General features: G+C 34.1%; 1 protein-coding gene across 1 annotated transcript in view; it reads right to left on the minus strand.

Moving 5' to 3' along the window:
* LOC126055565 (homeobox protein Hox-D5) overlaps nucleotides 1–18,471 on the minus strand; it is a 30,301-nt gene extending 11,830 nt beyond the window's left edge. Inside the window, exons 1-3 of the mRNA XM_049845345.2 lie at nucleotides 18,242–18,471; nucleotides 11,910–12,449; nucleotides 11,002–11,226 (exon numbers count right to left, since the gene is read on the minus strand). Coding sequence (XP_049701302.2) covers nucleotides 11,002–11,226; nucleotides 11,910–12,411 — 727 coding nt within the window. The 5' untranslated portion in view covers nucleotides 12,412–12,449; nucleotides 18,242–18,471. The remainder of the gene's footprint in view (nucleotides 1–11,001; nucleotides 11,227–11,909; nucleotides 12,450–18,241) is intronic.
* Nucleotides 18,472–22,388: the final 3,917 nt, after the last annotated feature.

The raw sequence follows: 22,388 nt of genomic DNA on the forward strand, positions 1-22,388 counted from the left end.
ACTGTTTTATGAATACCTACAGAAAACGATACATACTATGTATGTATGTATAAGGATATTAAGGGGAAGAAATGGTTGACAGTTTTTTTCATAAATCTATTTAGATTCAGTTGCATCATTTAACTATGGCGATAACCGAACCATAGCCGGCCGTATACTTACCGCCCATTGGTCAAATCAGCAATTTGACAACTGAAAATGGTTTGATTATCGTTATAGTTCAATGGTGAAACTCTCCGTTAATAGATACAGAAAAACTCACTCTGCTACAAATCATTTCATGGTTCTAATGGCAAATACGATGATAGGGCAGAGAAATCTTCCACGTTTTATCCATAGTATGTTTTGACGACAAGTTGCGTACGTTGGAAAGGGCACTACCTTATCCTAAGATTAGGATTTTAGCTGCCACTTTACCTGTGAGAACAGAATCTTACAACATACTAATGTTTAAATGAGTTAACAAACACATTCGAAGACTGTTTTATTTATACTTTAAAATCCCTCAAAAAGACCCCAAAAAATCTATCGATACTTTACATCGATACGTTCCCCTCCCTCGCACGGGGATCTAATTTGGCAAGGGCTGGCTTTGTTTGTGAGAACAAATTGCTGCCAGATAATTGGCTTAAAGCACCCCTCTCCCCCCTCACCTCAGGGTGCGGGGGAGGGGGGCCAGCGGCCGCTGTCATTATTTGTCACCTTTTACAAAGAAGATGGCTTATTTTTGGTAATCTGTATAGTGTGTAAGTACGTAGACTTTTTTTGACTAAAGCATTTTAAATTGCTATTGTTTAATTTTGTGAACAATCTTTCTAGCCACTAGCTTCCACCTGACAGTGGTTTCATCTCTGTTTCGAGAGAACTAATTGCCGCATCAGGATAAAAGTAGCCTTTGTGTTACGCTGCTAGCTGTATGCCATTTACATTATGAAAAGAGTAGCAAACATCTACGTTTGTATTATTAGACAGGGTTTAACAAATAGTTATGTATTTCATTGATCCTAGCGTTGAACTGAAAGTTTCACCCGTGTCCCAGGAGAAGTATATCATGCAACCAGGTAAAAAATTGCCTGCATCCTTCCTAAATAAGTGGGCTATCTAACACTGTAATTTTTTTTCAAATCGGACTAGCAATTCCTGACATTAACGCCATCAAACAAACTCTTCAGTTTTATAATATTATCATAGATTATATCGCCTTCACTGCGACCACACACCTTTCGTTAACTCTGTTGATTTTTAACTGTAGGTACTCCGACCAGTTAAGATTTATTCAGTAATTATTTAATTAGGCAGTTAATTAGACTATGTGCTGTGTACGGCTTTGCTTGCGTTTGTTTATTTATTTATTTAAAAAGGTTTTATGTGTATGTGTGTTGTTTTAAGAACTTGTAAAGGTTTTGAAATTCAGAATGGCGTTAGTCTTTCCTAATACTATGTAATGGAAAATTACTACGGAGTATGTAGAGCTTTTAGGCAAAAACTACTGAGTCACTGTAAATGGATCCTGAGAAAAGATATATATTTTTTTATCCCATACTGCCATTTGTCTAGTTTTTTTTAAGACCTTTATGTGAAGTACCTATTTGTGAAGAAAGGAAGAGGAACACCTAAGAAAAGATGGATGGATTGCCTGAAAGATGATATGAATAGGAAGGGAGTGAGTGCCATTATGACGAGTGACAGGGGAAAATGGAAGAAAATGACATATTGCGCCGACCCCAAGTAATATTTGGGAACAGGGCAGGAGAAAGAAAGATTTGTGAAGAAAGGATATAGGTTACTTTTTATCCAGGTGCGAGAAATAGTACCCTTCATGTCTATGAACCACGGACGACTATAACATTCTTAGGAAAAGGCTAGGCAGATGATGATATAGCTAGGTATATTATATTACATCTAAATCATTCTTAACCCTATAACTTTATTATCAAAAACAAATTAAATAAAACCGAAATTTGCAAAAATCAAACCAAAAAAAAACTAACATCACACCTAAAAAGATTATCACCCATCTCATTTATGTTTTCAACTAAAAAGGTTAAGCAGGGGTCACCCCAACCATTCTAACTAAATAGGGGTGGTTATATCAGTCCCATATGTCGAGAAACGGGCACCTGTTAGCGCGAAACAGGCTAGAAACTTTTAGTCGGCCGATAGTTGCTTTGGATATTCACATACCAGTTAAATTAGTTGGTTATTTACGCAAAATATTGTTAGGAATTTATAGTCTATGACATTTAAAAAATGTAGGTTTGTTGGTCTATGAAAAAGAATGACGGTGGTGTGAATTGTCATGATGTAAAAACCAGTGAGAACAATGTTATAATTCCTAACAAAATGTGATTGTATTTCTTTAACTATTAATAAAGACTTTCAAGAATACCAGAAGTTTGAATACCTACAATAGGTTATGGGCTCAGAACGCCCGAGAAGAAAAAATTAAAAACCGGGATTGGGTAATGAAAAACCCAACATGAAAAACAAGTGAAAAAAACTAAAAAACAGTAATAACAAGGAAGAAAATAAAAAACGGTGAAAAACTAAAAAATGGAAAAACCTGAGATAATACAGATAGAAAAATTAAAAGATGCGGAAACATTTTTATTGTGGAAATTTGAATTCAATATACACTTAAAAGCGGCAAATCTTGCAAAAACAATTGCACAAATAAAAGAAGATGACAAGAAAAGTGACTTCAGTATCAAAGATGCTCAGGTGCAAAGAATTATCATAAGCAGTATTGATAAGAAACTAAAAGGTCACATAATTAATTGCAACAGTGCACGTGAAATGTACGTAAAATTATGTGAAATATTCGAAGGTTCTGAGCAAAGAAACAAAGATGCCCTATTACAAGAGTTTTCACATATAAGAAACAGGACAGTCAATCGCTTTCCCAATTAATAAGCGAAATAGAAAATTTACAATTTCGTATAAATCAGCTAGGAACAAAAATAGATGATGAAATGGTCATATCCAAAATATTAAGCTGTTTACCAAATAATTTAAACTATTTTATAACTTCTTGGGAATGCATGGCAGACGATAAAAAAACCCTTCAAAATTTAACAAACAGACTTCTGGCTGAAGAAAATCGAATGTTGAAAGCAAAAGAAAGTGACAAGCAGCTAGCATTTCAAGCTACATCTTCATCTACATCTAAGAAAAAGTTTAATACAATAAAATGTTTCAAATGTAACAAAACAGGGCACATGAAGAAAGACTGTAGAGCCTGTAATATCTGCAAAAGGGACAACCATGAAGATAAAGACTGTAAGTTTAAAATAAACAGTGCTCAATCTGTAAAAAATTAATCACAGAGAAGAAAATTGTTTTTCAAAAATAAGAATAAGAATGAGAATGAAGAAAAAAGTAACAAAAGAATAGAAAAGGCATTTTTTACAAACGGTGAAATTCAAGAACCAAAACTGAAAGAATTTGTTGTAGATTCTGGGTGTACTGCACACATGACCAAAAATTTAGACATACTAAAATTTTTTGAATGTAAACCATCATCTGTTTTGACTGCAAATGAAGAAACAATAGAGGTGAAAGGGACTGGTAAAGTCATTGGCAATAAATGTACTCTTAATAATACCCTGCTTGTTCCTGACTTATCACAAAATTTATTATCGGTTAATGCAGTTACAAACAATCAAGGAGTGGTTATATTTACCAAAGATAATGTAAAATATATAAGGAGTCAGAATTAATATTAACAGGAAAAAAGAAAACGGTTTATATAAAATTAATTTGGATGATAATAATATGCAAGAAAAAACACTGTTAATGAAAGAAAATGGCACTGCCTTAGAATGGCATCAAAGACTTGGACATCCAGGAAAGAAAATACTAGATATATTACCAGATGTGGCAGATGGAATAAAAATAAATGGATTAAGGCAAATAGACGAATGTGAAATCTGTACACAAGCTAAACAAACAAGACTCCCATTTAACACAGTAAGAAACAGAGCCAGTAGACCACTTCAATTATTACATACTGATGTATGTGGACCGTTCGAAAACAAAACTTATGATGGCTATAGTTATGTTTTAACCGTCATGGATGATTATACTCATTTTACAAAAATATACTTGCTTAAATATAAAAATGAAGTTAAAGAAAATTTAAAACATTATATAGAAGAAACAGAAAGAGAGAGAACAGAAAAGGTATCTACCATAAGATGCGATAATGGAGGTGAATACACAAGCAATGATTTTAAAAATGGTGTACTGAAAAGGAATAAAACTAGATTATACAGTACCATATTCACCACAACTAAATGGTAAAGCAGAAAGACTAAATCGAACCTTATTAGATAAAACCAGAGCATTACTATTTGATTCAGGGTTAGATAAAGAAATGTGGGGTGAAGCTGTATACTGTTCTACTTATATTATAAATAGATTACCAAGTGAATCTTTGAAGAATAAGACACCTTATGAGATGTGGCATGGTAAAAGGCCTAATATATCTAATATATGCAAGTTTGGTTCAATAGTATATGCTAAACAATTACATTCAAATATTAAGAAACTAGATCCAAGAAGCAAAAAGTTAATCATGATTGGATATACTAATAATGGATATAGATTGTGGAATAAAGAAGAAAGAAGAATTGAAATAGCAAGGGATATTGTTATAATTAATAATAATAAGAAAATTGGAGAAAAGTATGAAGAAACAGGAAGTTCGGTGATAACAGAAATAATACCAGGTAATAATGAAGAAGAAATAAATCAAGAAGAAGAAAGTGATGACAGTTATTATGAAATAGAAGAGTTAGAACAACAAAGGAATGTAATAGAAGACAACATCCCAGATATTATTGATGAAGTAGAAAATGATGAAAATAAAGAAAGTAATACTGCAGAGATAGAAACTATAGAAACTATAAATACAAAACGACAACGGAAAAAACCAGCTTACCTGCAAGATTATGTATTACTTACGTATGATGAAGTCATGAAGTCTGCTGAAAAGAATAATTGGGAGAAGGCCATAAATTCGGAGAAGGAATCATTGGAAAGTAACAATACATGGGAAATAGTTGATATAGGAAGAGCAAAAGGACACAAGATATTGTCAAGTAAATGGGTATTTTGTGTAAAAGAAAATGGTACTTACAAAGCAAGACTTGTAGCGAGAGGCTTCGAACAGCAAAGCATTGACTATCAAGAAATATATAGTCCAGTAGTAAGTCAATCAGCAATAAAATCATTAATAGCAATTGCTGCTTCAAAGGAATATGAAATGATAACTTTGATGTGAAAACAGCATTTTTGTATGGCGAGTTAAAGGAAGACATATTTATGTATATTCCTGAAGGATATGAAAGACAGCCTAATAAAATTTGTCGTTTAAAGAAAGGACTATATGGGCTAAAACAGGCACCAATGACATGGAATAAAAGATTTACAGAAACTTTAAGGAAACTTGGACTGAGAGCTACAAAGTCAGATCAGTGTGTGTTTTTTAACGAAGACAAAACTATAATATTGGCTATATATGTTGATGACGGTTTGGCCATATCAAAAGACAAGGAAAAGTTATTACAGATCTTGCATCAATTGGAAAAAGAATTTATCTTAAAAACATATGAACAACCTCAAAACTATATAGGTTTTGAAATAAAAAGATCAGAACAAGGCATTTTGTTGCATCAGCAGAATTATACAGAAAAATTACTTAGAAAATATAATATGTATGATTCCAAAGCTGCAGATACTCCATGCATTGTGGGAAAGGAAAATGAATCTAAGATGGCTACGTCAGATTTTTCATACAGAGAACTAGTTGGTGGATTATTGTACTTGTCAACCAGGTCAAGACCAGATATCAGTCAAGCTGTGAATGAAGCAAGTAAAAAGGTAGAAAATCCATCAAGGCAAGACATATTAGCAGTAAAGAAGGTGTTGAAGTACTTGAATGGAACGAGAGATAAAGGGATTTTGTATAATGCTGGGAAAGATATTACAAGATTGCATGCATATTGTGACTCAGATTATGCAGGTTGTACAGAGACCAGACGAAGTACAACAGGGTTCATAATAATGTTGGCAGGTGGACCTATAGCTTGGTGCTCCAAAAGACAGCCGATAGTAAGTCTATCGTCAACTGAAGCTGAATATATAGCAGCAGCAGATTGCGTTAAAGAGTGTTTATACTTAAAGACTTTTATAAGTGAATTAATTGGTAGCAGTATTAAGATTAGTTTGAATATTGATAACCAGAGTGCTATCCAATTGATAAAAACAGGTTCATTCAGCAAGAGATCTAAACATATAGATGTGAGATTTTATTTTATACACGAAAATTATAAGAAAGGATATTTAGATATTATATATTGTCCTACAAATTATCAGATAGCGGATATGTTGACGAAACCACTATATAAAGAAAAATTTAAATTTCATTGCGATAAAGTTGTTGTGTAAATTGAGAGTTATAATTAGAAGTGTTTAAGTTAATGTTTTGAAAACTTGTTTAAGTTAATGTTTTGAAAACTGATGGTGTTTCTGAAGTAATTATAAGGTATTTTTAATTTATGTTCATATATTAAAAATAGGAGAAGGTGTTAGGAATTTATAGTCTATGACATTTAAAAAATGTAGGTTTGTTGGTCTATGAAAAAGAATGACGGTGGTGTGAATTGTCATGATGTAAAAACCAGTGAGAACAATGTTATAATTCCTAACAAAATGTGATTGTATTTCTTTAACTATTAATAAAGACTTTCAAGAATACCAGAAGTTTGAATACCTACAATAAATATGATGATATATTTGAAGTAATTTATTAAAGTATTTTAGATATCAAGCGGATAGACCGAGTTCGCATTACTGTCATACGCTCCAAAACAGGAATCTTGGATGTGGGACAAAACACAGCAAAATTAAAATGGGACTGGGCTGGGCACGTCAGCCGAATGCATCCAGACAGGTGGGCCAATGTTGTTGCTCAGTGGATACCACAGGATGGCCACCGCAGGGTAGGCCCCGGAAGAGGTGGCGTGACAATCTGGACGCCTACAACTCTGACTGGTGGGAGCACTCTAAGGATCGAGAGGTGTGGAGACAAAATGGGGAGGCCTTTGCCCAGCAGTGGGACAATAAGGGCTAAGAAAAAAAAAAGTTTAATTTACAGTAAGTGTTAAGTTCCAATATTTAAAAAAATGAATTGCTGTTCGTTAGTCTCACTAAGACTCCAGAACGGCTGGACCGATTTGGCTTATTTTGGTTTTAAAATGTTTGTAGAGGTCTAGGAAAAGTTTAAATGACACGAAGTTCGCGGGATCTACAAGTAACATATATTTTTTTGCTACCACCGGCCTTCGATCGGCCGACTAAAAAGTTTTCAGTGTGCACGCTTGCTTACCAATCACATAATTGAATGATTTTTATTGCTGGGCAGAAGTTGGGATGCTGCGCTAATCTTGCGTGAAATTGGCGGGGTTGCCCAGTGGTGGGCTGGTGATTAGAGTGATTGGGAATCTGTTATGGTGGGGAAGATTTTAATTTTAGAATGGTAAGTTTTTGGCGGTGGTAATAAGTTGTAAGTTTGATTTAATTATTTTGGTATGTAAGTACATATATAGTTCTTTATTGAATCCTTTATTTTTGTAATTTAAAAAAAAACATCTGTGTAGGAATTGCTTCACGCACTCGGATAAAATAAAGCCTATGCTAGTCAAAATAACGTAGCTTTCTATTGGTAAAATAATTTAGCAAATCATTACTACATTAATTGTAAAGAGTGTTTTATTTATTATTTACATTAGACAATATATTTCAAATTCCTAAAATATGCCGATTTAAACTGGTTTTTATTTATTGCTTTCCGACGGCAAAAACGGCTAGTTTTCAGGTGTAAAGATGATCTTTATGACAATTTGTTTTCTAATACATAGATAGATATATACGTTTTTCTTAATATCTTTTTTGGTCGCTAGAAAAAAGCACGAAGGAAACCGCCCTTCTAAAAATCTTTTCATTCTTTACGCCTATAATAATAAACGTCATAAACAAACAAACAACTCAAAAACCAACAATAAAAATTAAAAACTTAATCCCCCCAGGTTATCAACAGCTAATTTTTCAACCCTTTTTCAATCAGGGGTAGTGACAAAGGGGTAGGTGTCACAGGTAGTGCTGCGCAAATAGTTAGTGCGAGCAAACAGGGGTTCATTCACTAGTGTACTGACGGATTGCATTCCGATCGCTTGTTTTTTGTATATATATGGTGTGTAAAATAATGTCAACAATGAACCGATTCTATTTTGAATTGCTTTCTGTAAACTCATGATATCTTCCAAGCCATTTCCCAGCTACGTTGGCGTCGGTTTCTTGTCTTACCGGATGCAGCTTTTTGATCCAGATTTTATTTTGTTTATTTGATTGTACCCTAAAATAATTGCTCCCTAACTACCGAACTGATTTGAAAAATGATTTCGCTGTTGGCAAGCTAGACCAAAGGGTATTATTTTGTCCGGGTACCTACGGAAAAGGAGTTGATATTTCACTCCAATCTCTTCTTAGGTACGAAAAGCCGTCGGTCTTGCATCTGATTTCCTAAGTCCTATCTCACTATGATAGTGTATCTGTCTATCTGTTTACAGAATTTTAAATATGACTAGTTGTATAATTAGGCAAATATAATACAATTCTTGTATTTATAAAACCGTGCACTAATAATTATAAGCAATTTCACATTTACACTTGCATTCACAATTACCAATCCAACTTATAAAATAAATCAACAAATAAACACAAATTGTGCTCATAAAAATAAATGCCGGCTAATTTATTTAATTTTATTTACCCATAGCTAAGTGACCCCCTGTGCGACTCCCTTTAACACTATTTACCCTAGGGGTCGTTAAACACTGCTAATCATATTTGACGCATATGTCAACGTTTTTGCGAACAAAATCGATAAGAATTAGATTATAGGGCGACATTTTTACGTGTTGTAGAGGTTAAAGAGCTCGGTCGTTTGAAATATTCTATCTGTAGTATTGCTTGCTCATCATCTCCCGAGCCTTTTACCAACTATGTTGGGGTCGGCTTCCAGTCTAACCGGATTCAGCTGAGTACCAGCGCTTTAAAAAGAGCGACTGCCTATCTGACCTCCTCAACCCTGTTAAACGGACTAGCGGAGATGTCATAACACAAAATCTCCTAAGAAAGTAGCGCGACAACATGCGGGGCGAGGGAGACGAGGAACGTTACTAGCTCCGCCCTTATACGCCTTGTTTAGAACACGTCCATTGTTTTATTAATTAAATCACCAATCAGAAAAGGACAACTCATCTTTCCTTTCTCCGTGAGGGTAAGCAGTGCCTGGCGCGATCGGTCCGTAGATGGGTAACCATCTTGTTCTTGTTAAAAGTTAATAAGTACTCAATACTCAATTCTTTATTATCAAGTGGTTCTTTTTGTATCGGTAGGCACAATAAACTGCTGGGTCCCGGCTGCTATTTGAACATCTTTTGTAGTCGTTACGGGTAATCGGAAGCCAGCAAGTCTGACAACCAGTCTTACCAAAGGGTTGCCCGGGTAACTGGGTCGAGAAGATAAGATAGGCCGTCGCTCCATGTGGCACACTGGTACTCAGCTGCATCCAATTAGACTGGAAGCCGACCGCAACATAGTTGGGAAAAGGCTCGGGAGATGATGATGATGTACTTATAAGCTATCTTTTATTAATTTAACATAAGTTTTTCTAAGAAAGATGGTGGAATATTGTTTCCGAGCGCTGATATACCTATAATCTTTACGTTTTAAGATGAAAATAATATTGTTATCGATAATACTATCATGATTGACATGTTATTTCTCATATTTGTCAAATAACGTCTCTGATTGTCGATAAGTGTATATTCTAACAGATATTTGTCTTGTAAGTGTGACAATATGAATAATTTACGTCTTAGGTTTTAGCTCGATTCTCTTTTGTATGTTTTAGGTACCTATTTAAAATGAATGAAAGTCATGTTATGTAGACTTTTGTTTTTTGAGCTATTATAATATGACTTTAAGGAAAACTGAGTTCTGTCAGTGGCCAGGCGCGTTCTGAGGGAACTACTTCCCACGTAGATAACATATTCAACAGTTAAATCTGTTTAGATTATATTTGGCACGTCCATTAAAATCTGAGAAAGACACATGCTTTTTTATTATTACTCATATTACTCAGATAAAACTAGCTCAAGTATCAGAACAGCATATAGGCTTATTTTTATCTATGTGTGACAAGAAGTTCTCATGTAATGGACGGGTGAAAACTATATAACGCTTCTAGGCTTAAAATACTTAATGGATAATATTTTATTCATCCTGACGAAGTACGAGTTCTACTTGATCATAAAATACAAGTTGTTCACAAAAGATAAGATAGTACGAAATAAAGATGAATGGCGTTGTTGCCCAATCTTTTATCTTTTTAGTTCGAACACTATTTATAATATTTATGAGACATCTTTTAGGTGCGCCTTAGTGAAAATTACAGTTTTGACAATGCTATAATATTTATAGAATTGTCTACTACAACTGTACTGTATAGTCATTTGTTATACAGGTGAGGTGCACAGTGAGTGCACCTTTCACAATAAACAAATTACAAAATGGTTTTGTAATTTTATTATTTAGAAATGATAATTTGATAAAAATTCCTTCTACAATTTTAAAGAGTATGTATATACTCAACTACTAAAAAAGTTAAGAGGCTTAAATCGGTCCCGTTTGCCCATAATATGTGAATCTCTTTTTAAAAAGAGGTATGTTTGATATATTTTTCTCTGTTATAAAAGTTACCTAATCATGTTTTGACGTCTAACAAAATAAGGTTTATATCATGAACTTTCAGGTAACCAAGTTGTATTTTGATCCGTTTTGTATTTACTGAGAAAAATTGAGATCCTTGGCACCAAAAATTCCAATTCGTCCTCTTAAAATCTAAATATAAAACACTAATCATCAAAAACTCACCTCCAAGCTCAGGTATCCTATGATAAAACATGCCGGTCCTCGCCAACCACTCGAGCTGCATATGATGCAGCACCCTGTCTCCAGGGTGGTGGAAGGCCGACGGCATCGGAGCCCCGGGCGGCAGGCCCCCGGGCTGCGACAGTTGAGGGTAGTTGAAGAGAGCTGCTGACTGGGCTGCTACCAGCGCCGGGTTTTGAGGGAGAAGACCTGGTTTTGGGATTATTCCTGTGGAAGAGAGAAGCGGTTTATTTAGGTGTACAAAGAGAAAAACATAAATGGCCTTACTACAAAAACTTAAACTCCTGTTTTACACTTGTCTAAAAAAATTGTGGCTGCAAAATGAACGTCATAATCTGACATTTTTTTAGGCAAGTCTTAAACTGACGTTTAAAAGTTTTTGTGGTAAGACGGAAAAAGTTTTATATTGAACAATTCTTTATTTTCCAATGTTATTTTTATCGCTTTAAGATCGGTTGTTAAAGGTATTTTGGTAGTCCCATTATTAGCTTTACGGTGTTTATCGTGGCGAAATAAGCATTCTTTTAAGTAAGTACGGAGCGATAAAAGAAAATATGCATACGTGGGAATTATGGACTCTGAAATTGCAAGGCACAGAGAGTTAAGTATAATAAACTATGTAAAGGCTGTTTTAACGAAAGATCAATTATAATTAGAAGAAATAAAATGGCTAACGAGATAGGTCATTACAATTTTGATTGATGTACAAGTAAGTGCTCCAAAATAACTTTAAAACAGCTATAGTTCCTCTCTATAATATTCCATTCCGTAACTATTTATTTGGGGTGATGATAATCATTATTTACTGAATATTATGTTAGACCAAAAATCTATATAAGATTCAGCTATATTCCAACAATTTAAAGACACAATAAAAAGTACCAACTCACCCGGTCTATAACTTTCATACTCCTCATTACCCCCCTCCACTCCCGGAGAAATAGGGGGACTATAGCTCCCAGACCTGTTCCCATCATCAGACCCTGGACTCGCAGACCGGCTGCTCTGCCCAGACCTTGGGCTCCTCTGCCCAGACCTTGGGCTATCCCGGCCTTCACACTTGCTTATCATATTCTGCTCAATTTGAGAATCATAATTCTCTTGATACCGTCCTATGTAATTTTTATTGTAGATCAAATATTTTTGCTGCGCCATTTTATCTTGCAAGCTACTTTCGGGTAACTGTCTTGAAAGTAGCGCGTCAATGCAAAATGATTTTTTTCCTTGATTTAGTATAGTTTTTTCTTCGTCTATTTGTTTGTAGTATTTCATGTTTTTTGGACTGTTGGATCGGCTGCGGTCGGGGTTCGATTCCGTGTCAATTTCCAGTGGTTTGTCCTGGATGTCGGTTGATTCTCGTCGGTAAGCGTGGGGGATTATTTGTGAAGACATTTTTTTTGTGTGTTGTTCGGGTATTTACATTATGTTACCTGTTGGAGAGAAATGTTTATTTAGTACAAAAAAATGGATTACATGTATGTACATAAAAATGTATAAATCTTACTGTTCATACTAATGTTATAAACGCGAAAATGTGTACTATCCATGCATGATAGATGGATGTATTGATATTTATTTCTCCTCACTCTAAAACTACAGGATGTATTTTGATAAAAGTTTTAAGTTATGTTGCTTATACCTCCATAATACTGGAATACAGAGTACATTTTGACCATGTGAATTAGTTCTCTCGGGGCACGGCTGAAACCGCGGACAGAAACTGGTATAGCATTATTAAAATGTAGCTTTAAGTAGAAGAACACCAATGAAATAAATGCACTACTAATTTAAAATGTGTAATTAAAATGATTCGTAGACCGTTAGACTACGTTGCTACGGGACTACGGTGCTACGCGGCTACGAGAATTCTTTCCGTAGTAAGTATACTTAGTTAATTTCTGTTAATTAATAAATTGACCATTTTTATTAGTTTGTAAAGTTTTTTATTATTATTATTTTATTATAATATAATGGATTATTATATGATTTAGAAGGTATGGAAATCTATTTAACGTACAGAACGTAGTTTAGGCTAAAAGGAGTATTACTAAGTTTTAACTTTAACTGTGTTATAATCTAATAACTTTCATTATAAGTATATTCTATTTAATATAAAATAATTATCACAAAATATCACCTACTGTCAGCAAATTCAGTCAGATCCATGGAAGTATAAATACTTCTCAGTCAGATCAAATTCAGCCCAAATATTTGACAAGGATTCTACAATCTGAGACAATATTGACATCTTCCGACATCTTGTCACAAAACGGTAGCACCTTTGTCACATTGAACCACGGAGGAAGAAATGATAGCGGAGATGCCATAAGGCGACCTACTCAATACTTTTATTGCTTTCCACATGTATTCTTAGGTGGTAATACTTCCCCAGCAGGGCCAAGGCCTGCCGGGGCTGCGGGTTGTTCGAAAGAGATACCGCGGCCCTGGTACATAAAAGGCCTATGACGGAACACGACGGTTTTTAGTCAGTAAGAGTCTGACACTCCCTCGCCGCTGCTAACCCACAGCGGGAGGGGTCATTTGATGATTTTTGACGTCGTTAAAAAAAAAGGTGGTAATACTTATAAATAGTTCACATGGACCCTGTCGGGCACAGCAAAATAAGTGGGTTAGGAGAGAGGAAGCTCTTATAGGCTATGTTATTTATTAAAGATTATAAGTAAGACTAAATTAGTTAGGTAGGCTAATAAGTAGGTAGGTAGGTCAGACGCCTTCTTGTAGGTCAAATACGTAATTTGGCTTGACCAAAACGTTCAGTCACGAGTGAACTAAAAGTTTCACAAAAACAAAAATAGTTTACAAAACTAAAGACACGCTTTTTGTAACGTTTCATAGCTAGTCATGTATTGTCATCAGAACTCTAAGCGTGTGCAAAATTTCATCCTAATCGAAGACCGGGAAGTGGGCCAAATTAAGATTACAAAATTTTCTTACATACATAGTTACTTAGCTAATATAAGCGTGTTAAAAATGGGCGGGTTCCAAAGAAGGCGTGTAAGGGCGGAGCTAGTAACGTTCCTCGTCCCCCGAACACCCGCATGTTGTCGCGCTACTTTCTTAGGAGATTTTGCGTTATGACATCTCTGCTAGTCATTTTGTTCTCCATGGTAGAACCTTTGTCAAATTGAACTTTATGGTTTGACTGGCTGTTTCACGCGATCTTACTTATGTCCCGAGGGAGGTATGTGAACGGATAAAATGCTTTAGGCAGGGTGAAAATGTTAGTGTGATGTTGTGTAATGTGAGAGAATTTAAAATGTTACACAAAAATAGCTGAAATGTTTTCATTTCAGGTTTCTTTCGGCAAAATTATATTGGGCTTTTTAATTTTAAAAACGTTGTGATTGGTAAAAATGGTTGATACTTAGATTTTATTTACGTAAAGAATGTGTCTATTACGATAGTTTTTTAGGTCCAAATAGTTGTGTCTTTTTTTGTCAGAAGGTTACATCCGATGTTAATTTTCACCTCAGATAGTTTGGGATTGTATGATGGTAGGTTTTTTCAAATAGAAAAAGTTGAAAAATTTATTTGTCTGCTCCAATTTGGAAAATTATTTCAGTGTTAGAGTTACGTCCTATATCGATACACGGTATGCGAAGTAATTCCCAAGGAACGCGGGTGAACTCGCTAGAAAAACCTAGTTCTTCTATAAATTGTTAGTTACTACTAGTAGCCAAACATAATAGTTTATCAATTCAGTAGCCAATTGCATAGTTAGAACTAGGTTTATCAACCTACAAAATGACGATTAATTTAATATTATGAAACATGAGTCCAAATCAAACATAATAGATGATAACGTATTATTAATAATGATAATACACTTTTATATTATTTGTTTAGTTAAAATAAAGGTGCGTATCGACTGTTTGGCAGTGGCGACGTGCGCTCGGCACGCGACTATATATCCGATTAATATTTGTGGCTGTTTTTTTTATTAACAGTAGCTAACTACATCTATATATAAAAGCTTTATAATCATAATATTGTAAAGCTCTATTATAACTCCTACTATGGGTCTGCTGGAAGAGATTTCGTTAGAAATAAGCAGTATCTTTGTACTATTTTATGCTATCTCTACTTCTATTATATTCTCACTGTGTACATAAATGGTTAAATAAAAAGTACCTACCTACAGCAGTGCTTTAAGTTACTTATGGCATATTTATAAGTAGTTATCGGCATGAAAGATTCAGAACTCGAAATAAAAACGACACAGCTTATTCAGGTTTTGAAATAAACCTAAATAAAACTGTCCAAACGCGAGTCCGACTCAAGCACGAAGGTTTCCGTGCCTTTAAATCCAAAAACTCACGTTTGTTAAAAAGCACGTACTAGAACACCCTAAAATCTTTATTTTATTTATGTTTTCAGTAATTGATATTATTTTTTCTTTCTTAGTTTTCAGTCTTATTTCATGAAATACAGCCTGGTAACAGACGGACAGCGATTTCTTAGCAATAGGGTCCCGTTTTACCCTTTAAGTACGGAACCCTAAAAAAAACCGTCGGGAATTCACACTATATCAATTATTAACTTTGTTTTCTAGATTTACTGGGAAGCGCACACGTCTAGATAATCCAGGTAACTGATAGCCGCTAACTGGTAGATAACGATTTATTAATACCGATAATGTATTCAATTATAGCTGAGCAGCTTTTAATATAAGTTAATTAAGCACTTGAGTGTTATCGGTTCATTAATATCTATTTTTAGATGGTATAAAGTCTTTTTTAGTTATTTTCCCTGAGCTTATATTATCATTATTCTGTAGGTATTTAATAACTAGCTTTCGTCAGTTTCCTGAGGGAACTATTTCCCGCATACGGATAGAAAGTAGCCTATTAGATACATATGTTATTGTGATTTATAAACTATGGTATGCGTAAATTTCGTTAAAATCCATTCTGCAGTTTTTGCGTAAAAGAATAACGAAGTAAATGACTAATTTTAAGTTTTTAATTACTTTGTAATGGTAGATGTTAATAGTGATTCCTTTTGAACAGTTATTTTTAATTTTATTTATTTATACTTTATGGCGTTAAGATACACTTGTCATCTATATTTTTGAAAGTTGGTGTAAAAAGACGAGCTTAACCCAGATAATAATATGGGTTCTCTTACAGCAAACCTTTTATTTAGAATATCAGTTTTCCTTGTATAATAAGTCCTGCTTATAATGTTAAATAATTTATAATTCTATTGTTTCTAGATATAGATTTTATTTCCATTTATTTTTTTTTTTCTCGAAAACTTTATATATACATATTTAAGACCAATACTTATTTATTGGTGCGGAACTCTGGCTTACTTATAATTATCTAAAATTCTATTGTTTCTCATAGCACACAGATTTTACAAATATATATTATTGTTTCTATATATCGGCTATAGGAACTGAATCCGAAGTTGTGACCACAATTTGGTTAGCTTAGCTCTCGGCTGCGGGTTCGTTCCCCGCAGAGGCAAATATTTGTTCAGTATACCTATTGGTTTAACCCTTAAATTGGCAGTGTACTCCACCAAAGACATTAACTTTTTTTAATCGATTGTAGTACTAATCTAAAAAAAATACAAATTATTATTATTTTTGGCTTGCAATAATTGTATATTTTGATAGAAAAAATATTCGAATGTGGTTCCATTGAAAAATAGCTGTCAAATTCAAAATGTCTTCGAAGCGGTCTGGTGTATCTGGGTCACGGGTAAGTTTTTTGTGTTTTTCTACATTTTTTTGGATGGGACTTGTGGTTATTTGGCATTAAATTGCATAGGAACATTATAAATGATATCAATCATTCGTAATTTTTTGTGTAAATAATGTAATCGCAATTTTATAAGTTCATAACTTTGTATGTACTCCCTGAATACCGTTGCCAAGTACGTAGTGAAGTCCACACTCCACAACATAAACTTTGGTATACACGGAGTACATTGCTCATTACTTAGAAATGTAAACTAGCCTTTTTTTGTTGTTTTTTATGTAAAATGACTTCAGATGTGTTGTGAATTGTATGTCATACAGAATGTTCTTTTTCTTTTTCTGCAGTACTTGAACCTGACACGACCTGATTCAGCAGATATGCTTATATCTTTGTACCGGACCCCTTTCAAGACGTCGGCTCTTGAAAGGGGTCCGGTACATGGTGGTATTTGGGTAGGTGAAGGAGAAAATAATTTAGAAACCTACAGCTGAACAGCTGGTGGACAGGGTCAGATAATGCTGTCGGACATTTTCCAGAAATAGCAACTAAGCAATCACGCTGTAGGTTTTGCAAAAATGGAAGAACTAAAGTTTTTTGCGTGAAATGCAATGTGCTTCTATGTGTTATGGTAGGAGATAGTAACAAAAGAAATTGCTTCCGCTAATTTCACACGCAATAAATGCATATTATGTAGTTTGATAAGAATTATGATGAATAAAGTGAAGATTTAACTAAAATGTGTTTTATTCATATTTTGGCAACGTACTCCACGTAGTACGAACAGATGAACTACTGGAGTTGGCAATGTACTCCCCAGAGTACATAGATTTTCGCGAAAACTGTAATAGGTAGATTATTTTCGCAATTTTTTACAGTCATCTGTCATCGTAATAAACCAGGAAATAACAAAAAAATATTATTTTTTTGTAGAAAATTGATTTGCCAATTTAAGGGTTAATGTTGAATGTTATAGCTTTTCTATATGTGAGGTAGCTGGTTTAATAGTGTTGCTTGTAGTTAAAAAGAGTAATTGGAGTGTGGAAAGTTTGTTATTTTTCTACTCAGAGTAAAGAGTATATTTTTGTCTTTCTTTCAGTTTTTCTGTGGAAAGAAAAACTTATTTCTGTTTTTTTTTAAATAGATTTCATAACACGTTTAAGCCTTTGGTGAACTAAATAGGCGTTTGGGGAAAGACAATTAAATATTAATTACCTGCTACTTATTTTAGTTTTAATGAGTTTTAAATCTTAATTTTACCAACATTGTCAGTTGGATATCTACCTAAAGTTTTTTTTTTACTTTTAACATAGGTACTATCTCATGTATTATCTATTCTTATTAGAATCTGATAAAAAATAAAAATCTTTAGATATCGACAATTATGTGGACACATTTAAGCTTTCTTTTTATGGGTGAAATACTGTTTAAACTATTTATTTTTTATCATTAAAAAACATCTTGTTTTTAACGATTAAACTGTACATAACACTTACCTAGACCAACAAAAAAAAACTTTTAACTTCCTACAAAGAAATAAAAAAAATCCCCCACACAAAAAAAAAAGTTCACACTGCACTTTTTTCCAAAAAAACAGTCACACACGAAACAGGCCGCGCAAAAAATCGTTAAAAACGAAAAACCACGTAACCGACCAAGAGCCGTACTTACTTACAACTGAATTATATTATTAGGACGACGAGCGGCGATTACAGTCATATTGTGTCGTGTATGGGCAAAACGTTTGGGCGTGGAAACCAAAATAACTTGACACTAGCAATTCTGAACCACGCACGCTACTTGCAACTCTGGAGCGGTCTCTCCAAACTGGTTATTTCAACGCCCCACCCCTCGAGAGTATTCTATCCCGCTCTAGCATAGTGCTTCTCACTCTAACACAAAGGAATTCACGCTTGGATTGTTCTTCTTCTCATCGTTTAACCAAACCGCAGCAGATTTTGTGTTTGAACAACGAAATAATGTTCTTTAGCTCGCTTATTTTGTACTAACGACGTATTTTCAAGGTAGTTTTTTTGTTTTCTTGTGCTTTTTATAAGAGAAGGTTTTGAGCAACGGGTTTCATTTTTAGAAGGGTTTGATGAGGATTTTCGTTTGTTATAAAAGAATGCTTACTTCGTTTATGATTATTTTTATATGCGTTTGGAGTTTTATTGATTCAGATGCTCTGTTCTAGATTTAGAAGTTGTGAGTTTTTGTTTCAGGAATATTGTAATTTTGAGTCAGTTTTTACGTATCTCCAATTTTATTGGGTTGAGGAGGTCAGGTGGGTAATTTGCTCCTTGTAAAACACTGGTACTCAGCTGCATCCAGTTAGACTGGAAGCCGACCCCTACATACATAGTTGGGAAAAGGCTAGACAGATGATGATTTTATGAAGCTCCAATATTACGTTAAGACTCTAGTTTTTTTGTCAATTTCCTTGATCATTAAGTTTTAATATTTAAGTTACTTTTAATATTACATACAAGCTTCTAAAGCCTTATTTCTTATACAAAAATGTCCATTCATGATTTCATTGTTTCTTTATACGGTTTAAAATAAATAGATAAAAAACGTCATTGATAGATCGATTTGTAGATAAAATGGATCAAGATCGTTTCTCAATATGTTATTGATGTATTTTTTCTGGTTTTTCCTATTAATCTACAATGAGATATATCGTGGTTTTCAACAATTTATCTTGTGGCTTATCATTGTTGAGAGCAGTCTTATTTTATTTTGTGTGTCACGTTATGTTGGCAATTATTGAAGTGAGGCTTAGATGTGTGATTGAGAGTTTGAAATTGTCATTGTTTTTAACTGACTTTTAACCGATATCTCACGTGTGTCTGAAACGATTTTGATGCGGTTTTTGAGCATAGTATTTGTCAGACTTCGGAGAAGGTTTTAAGTTATCAACTTGAAATTCGAGTCATTTTATGGGTCTACTATTGTTTAGGTCCTTGTAAAGCTTTTCTTTCTTCTTCTTTTCTTTCCTTGTAAATCTTTGTAATAAACTTTGTCATTTTACCATTGGACTTTCGATTTCTTGTCAGTGGGAACGGTTTATTTATGTACCTACATGTATACCATATACCAATTTGATTCACCATCCCCATAATTATTGTCTTCGAGAGTTCAGAGCTTTGAAAAAATCAGGGTACCTATTTGTACTTAAGCAAAAAGAAGAAATACAAGGTAGGTATAGCTTTATAGAGTGGAGACCACGGACTAGCAAGCGCAGCGTAGGACGTCCGCCAACAAGGTGGACAGACGACCTTATAAAGGTCGCCGGAAGACGCTGGATGCAGGTCGCCTCCAACAGGTATCTGTGGAGATCTAAAGGGGAGGCCTATGTTCAGCAGTGGACGTCCTATGGCTGAGATGATGATGATGATGATGATAGCTTTATTTAGTAATTTTCTCATAGTAGGCTTTAGTTAGGTACTGTGGAATTTCTCATGACACACTTCAGTGATTCACATTTACAGTTTTTGAGCGTTCATGATTCATAAGCCCTTGAGACCTTGATAGCATGATTTTATCAATTGAATTCACTACGTGTCGTTATTCATAACTTTATGAAATAACCCAGTTAAACCTAGTTAGGTACAGGTACCTGATAAATGATGATGTAGTCAATATTTCTAGACATATTCAAATTTTGTGTAGGTGTAGCAACCGAGCGTACCTACATTGAGAATTATTGAAACGATTTTCATGGAATTCTGTATTCCGATGGAACATGGCTGGTTAAGCTACTCCTTAAAAAGGAGGAGGTTCTCAATTTGTATGTTTTTAAGGTTTATCTTGATGGTTGGAAGTAATGTTATTCATCATCATCATCCTCCTGCCCTTATCCTAATTTTACTTGTAGTCGGCGCAACATATTTTCTTATAGGTAGAGGTACTATACCTACTCTTCTGTCTGCCGTCATTTCAAAAGTAACATTCTTATAAAGAAGTTAACGTTAATATGACATTTAATTATCATTCGATAATTATACCAAAACAAAAGAAAACATGTCTAAACATTTCTCATGCTTTTTTACATTGTAACTTAATCGCCATGCCCCCATAGGTTACAGGGTCCAACGAGAAGAATGACCCCTCGGGGTCCTGTCATAGTACGTACTTATCCACTGTTCTATTTGTCACTGGGGCCCTCGTTTACTCACGTGACAAGCCCTACTGTCAGAGTTTTGTTAAATTCACCTGACGACTTTTGACTTGGGATTGTAACAACGACTAGCTGTCAAAAAGCTGTGGGCGAAGGTTTTATGTGCTGTTTTAAATACTGTCAATCTACGCTGTGTGAATTGTGAAAATTAAATATAGTTTTGGTCCGAATTGGGGTTGATTTTTACATGCTGACCATAAAGGTTTATGGTTTAGTGTTATAATATTTATGTCTAGTTTTTTTTATTGGCCTTAGACACCTGAGTTAAATTAAATAAAAAGAAGTATCTAAGCAAAAAAGAGGATGAGAGGAGGAGGAGGAGGAGGAGGCGGAGGGAGAAGAAGAGGATATTTTTTTTGGTTTGCTTAGGTATTATAAACTAACAAGCTCCGAAACTATTTGTGTGTACGCTGTCTGTTAACAAGCTACATTATTCCCGAGTATCATAGGCCATATTATATTCATCCGATAATTAGTTAATAGTATATAATAATTAGTATTACGCGAGAGAAACCGCGGTTAACAGCTAGTTTATGATAAACCACGTTTTTACTAGTTTACGTTAATATTAAAACGCTGTGAACCAAACGTGGCGCTTACACGCGATAAGCGACAAACATCAAATATTGACTTAGTTATAAACACATTAAGTACCAATAATGTCATATTTCTATTTGTACATCAAAGTGGTAATCACATTTTACTTTTACGTGTGAATGGCTCGTTGTAAAACGGTTAAGTGATCAATTTGAAAACGGCAAAATGTCACGAACAGATATTTAAGTAAGTAGGTATACTAGAGTTATACAGATAACGCACGAAAATATGCATATGTTAGGAATATTAAGATAAGTAGGTATTTTTAGTTTTTTTTTAGGGCACGGGAAAGACCTACAGTTATAAAAATAACTAAGGGTGCAGTTTTCGAGCCAGCGTGCGTCCAGTTATTTCTCTAAATTCTAGTATTTTTTTTACGACAATCAAAGTAAATACAGTATTTACGCTAAGATTGTATTACTTTTACTTTAATTTACGTGTATCAGCTACGTACATATTACTACACTAATAATATTTCACTTATTATTAGATACAAAAAGAACGACTTACAAAAATCTAAGTAGCAATACCAAACTTCACTCCTACAACGACAAATAAAACTTATTTAAACAAAATAAAATCACTCTGTAATGCACTTACAGACTCACAAGTCACAAGAAAACAAACGTCCATGATTATTCTCATTCTTACGGCCATCCCAATATTTTATCCATCTGTTGTTTTGGTTACTATGGATAGGAAATTGAGATTACTTGTATGTTGCAATGTCAAAATTGGGTATTTGATGAGGTCACAAATTTAATCTTTTATCATTATTAATAGTACCTAAAGCATGTTAAAATAATGACACTTTAATATATCGTTTTGATGGAAAAAATATTTTAATTTTTTTATCGTTTTTGTAG

Source organism: Helicoverpa armigera, chromosome 27 (genome assembly GCF_030705265.1).
Source record: "Helicoverpa armigera isolate CAAS_96S chromosome 27, ASM3070526v1, whole genome shotgun sequence".
Taxonomy (NCBI): domain Eukaryota; kingdom Metazoa; phylum Arthropoda; class Insecta; order Lepidoptera; family Noctuidae; genus Helicoverpa; species Helicoverpa armigera.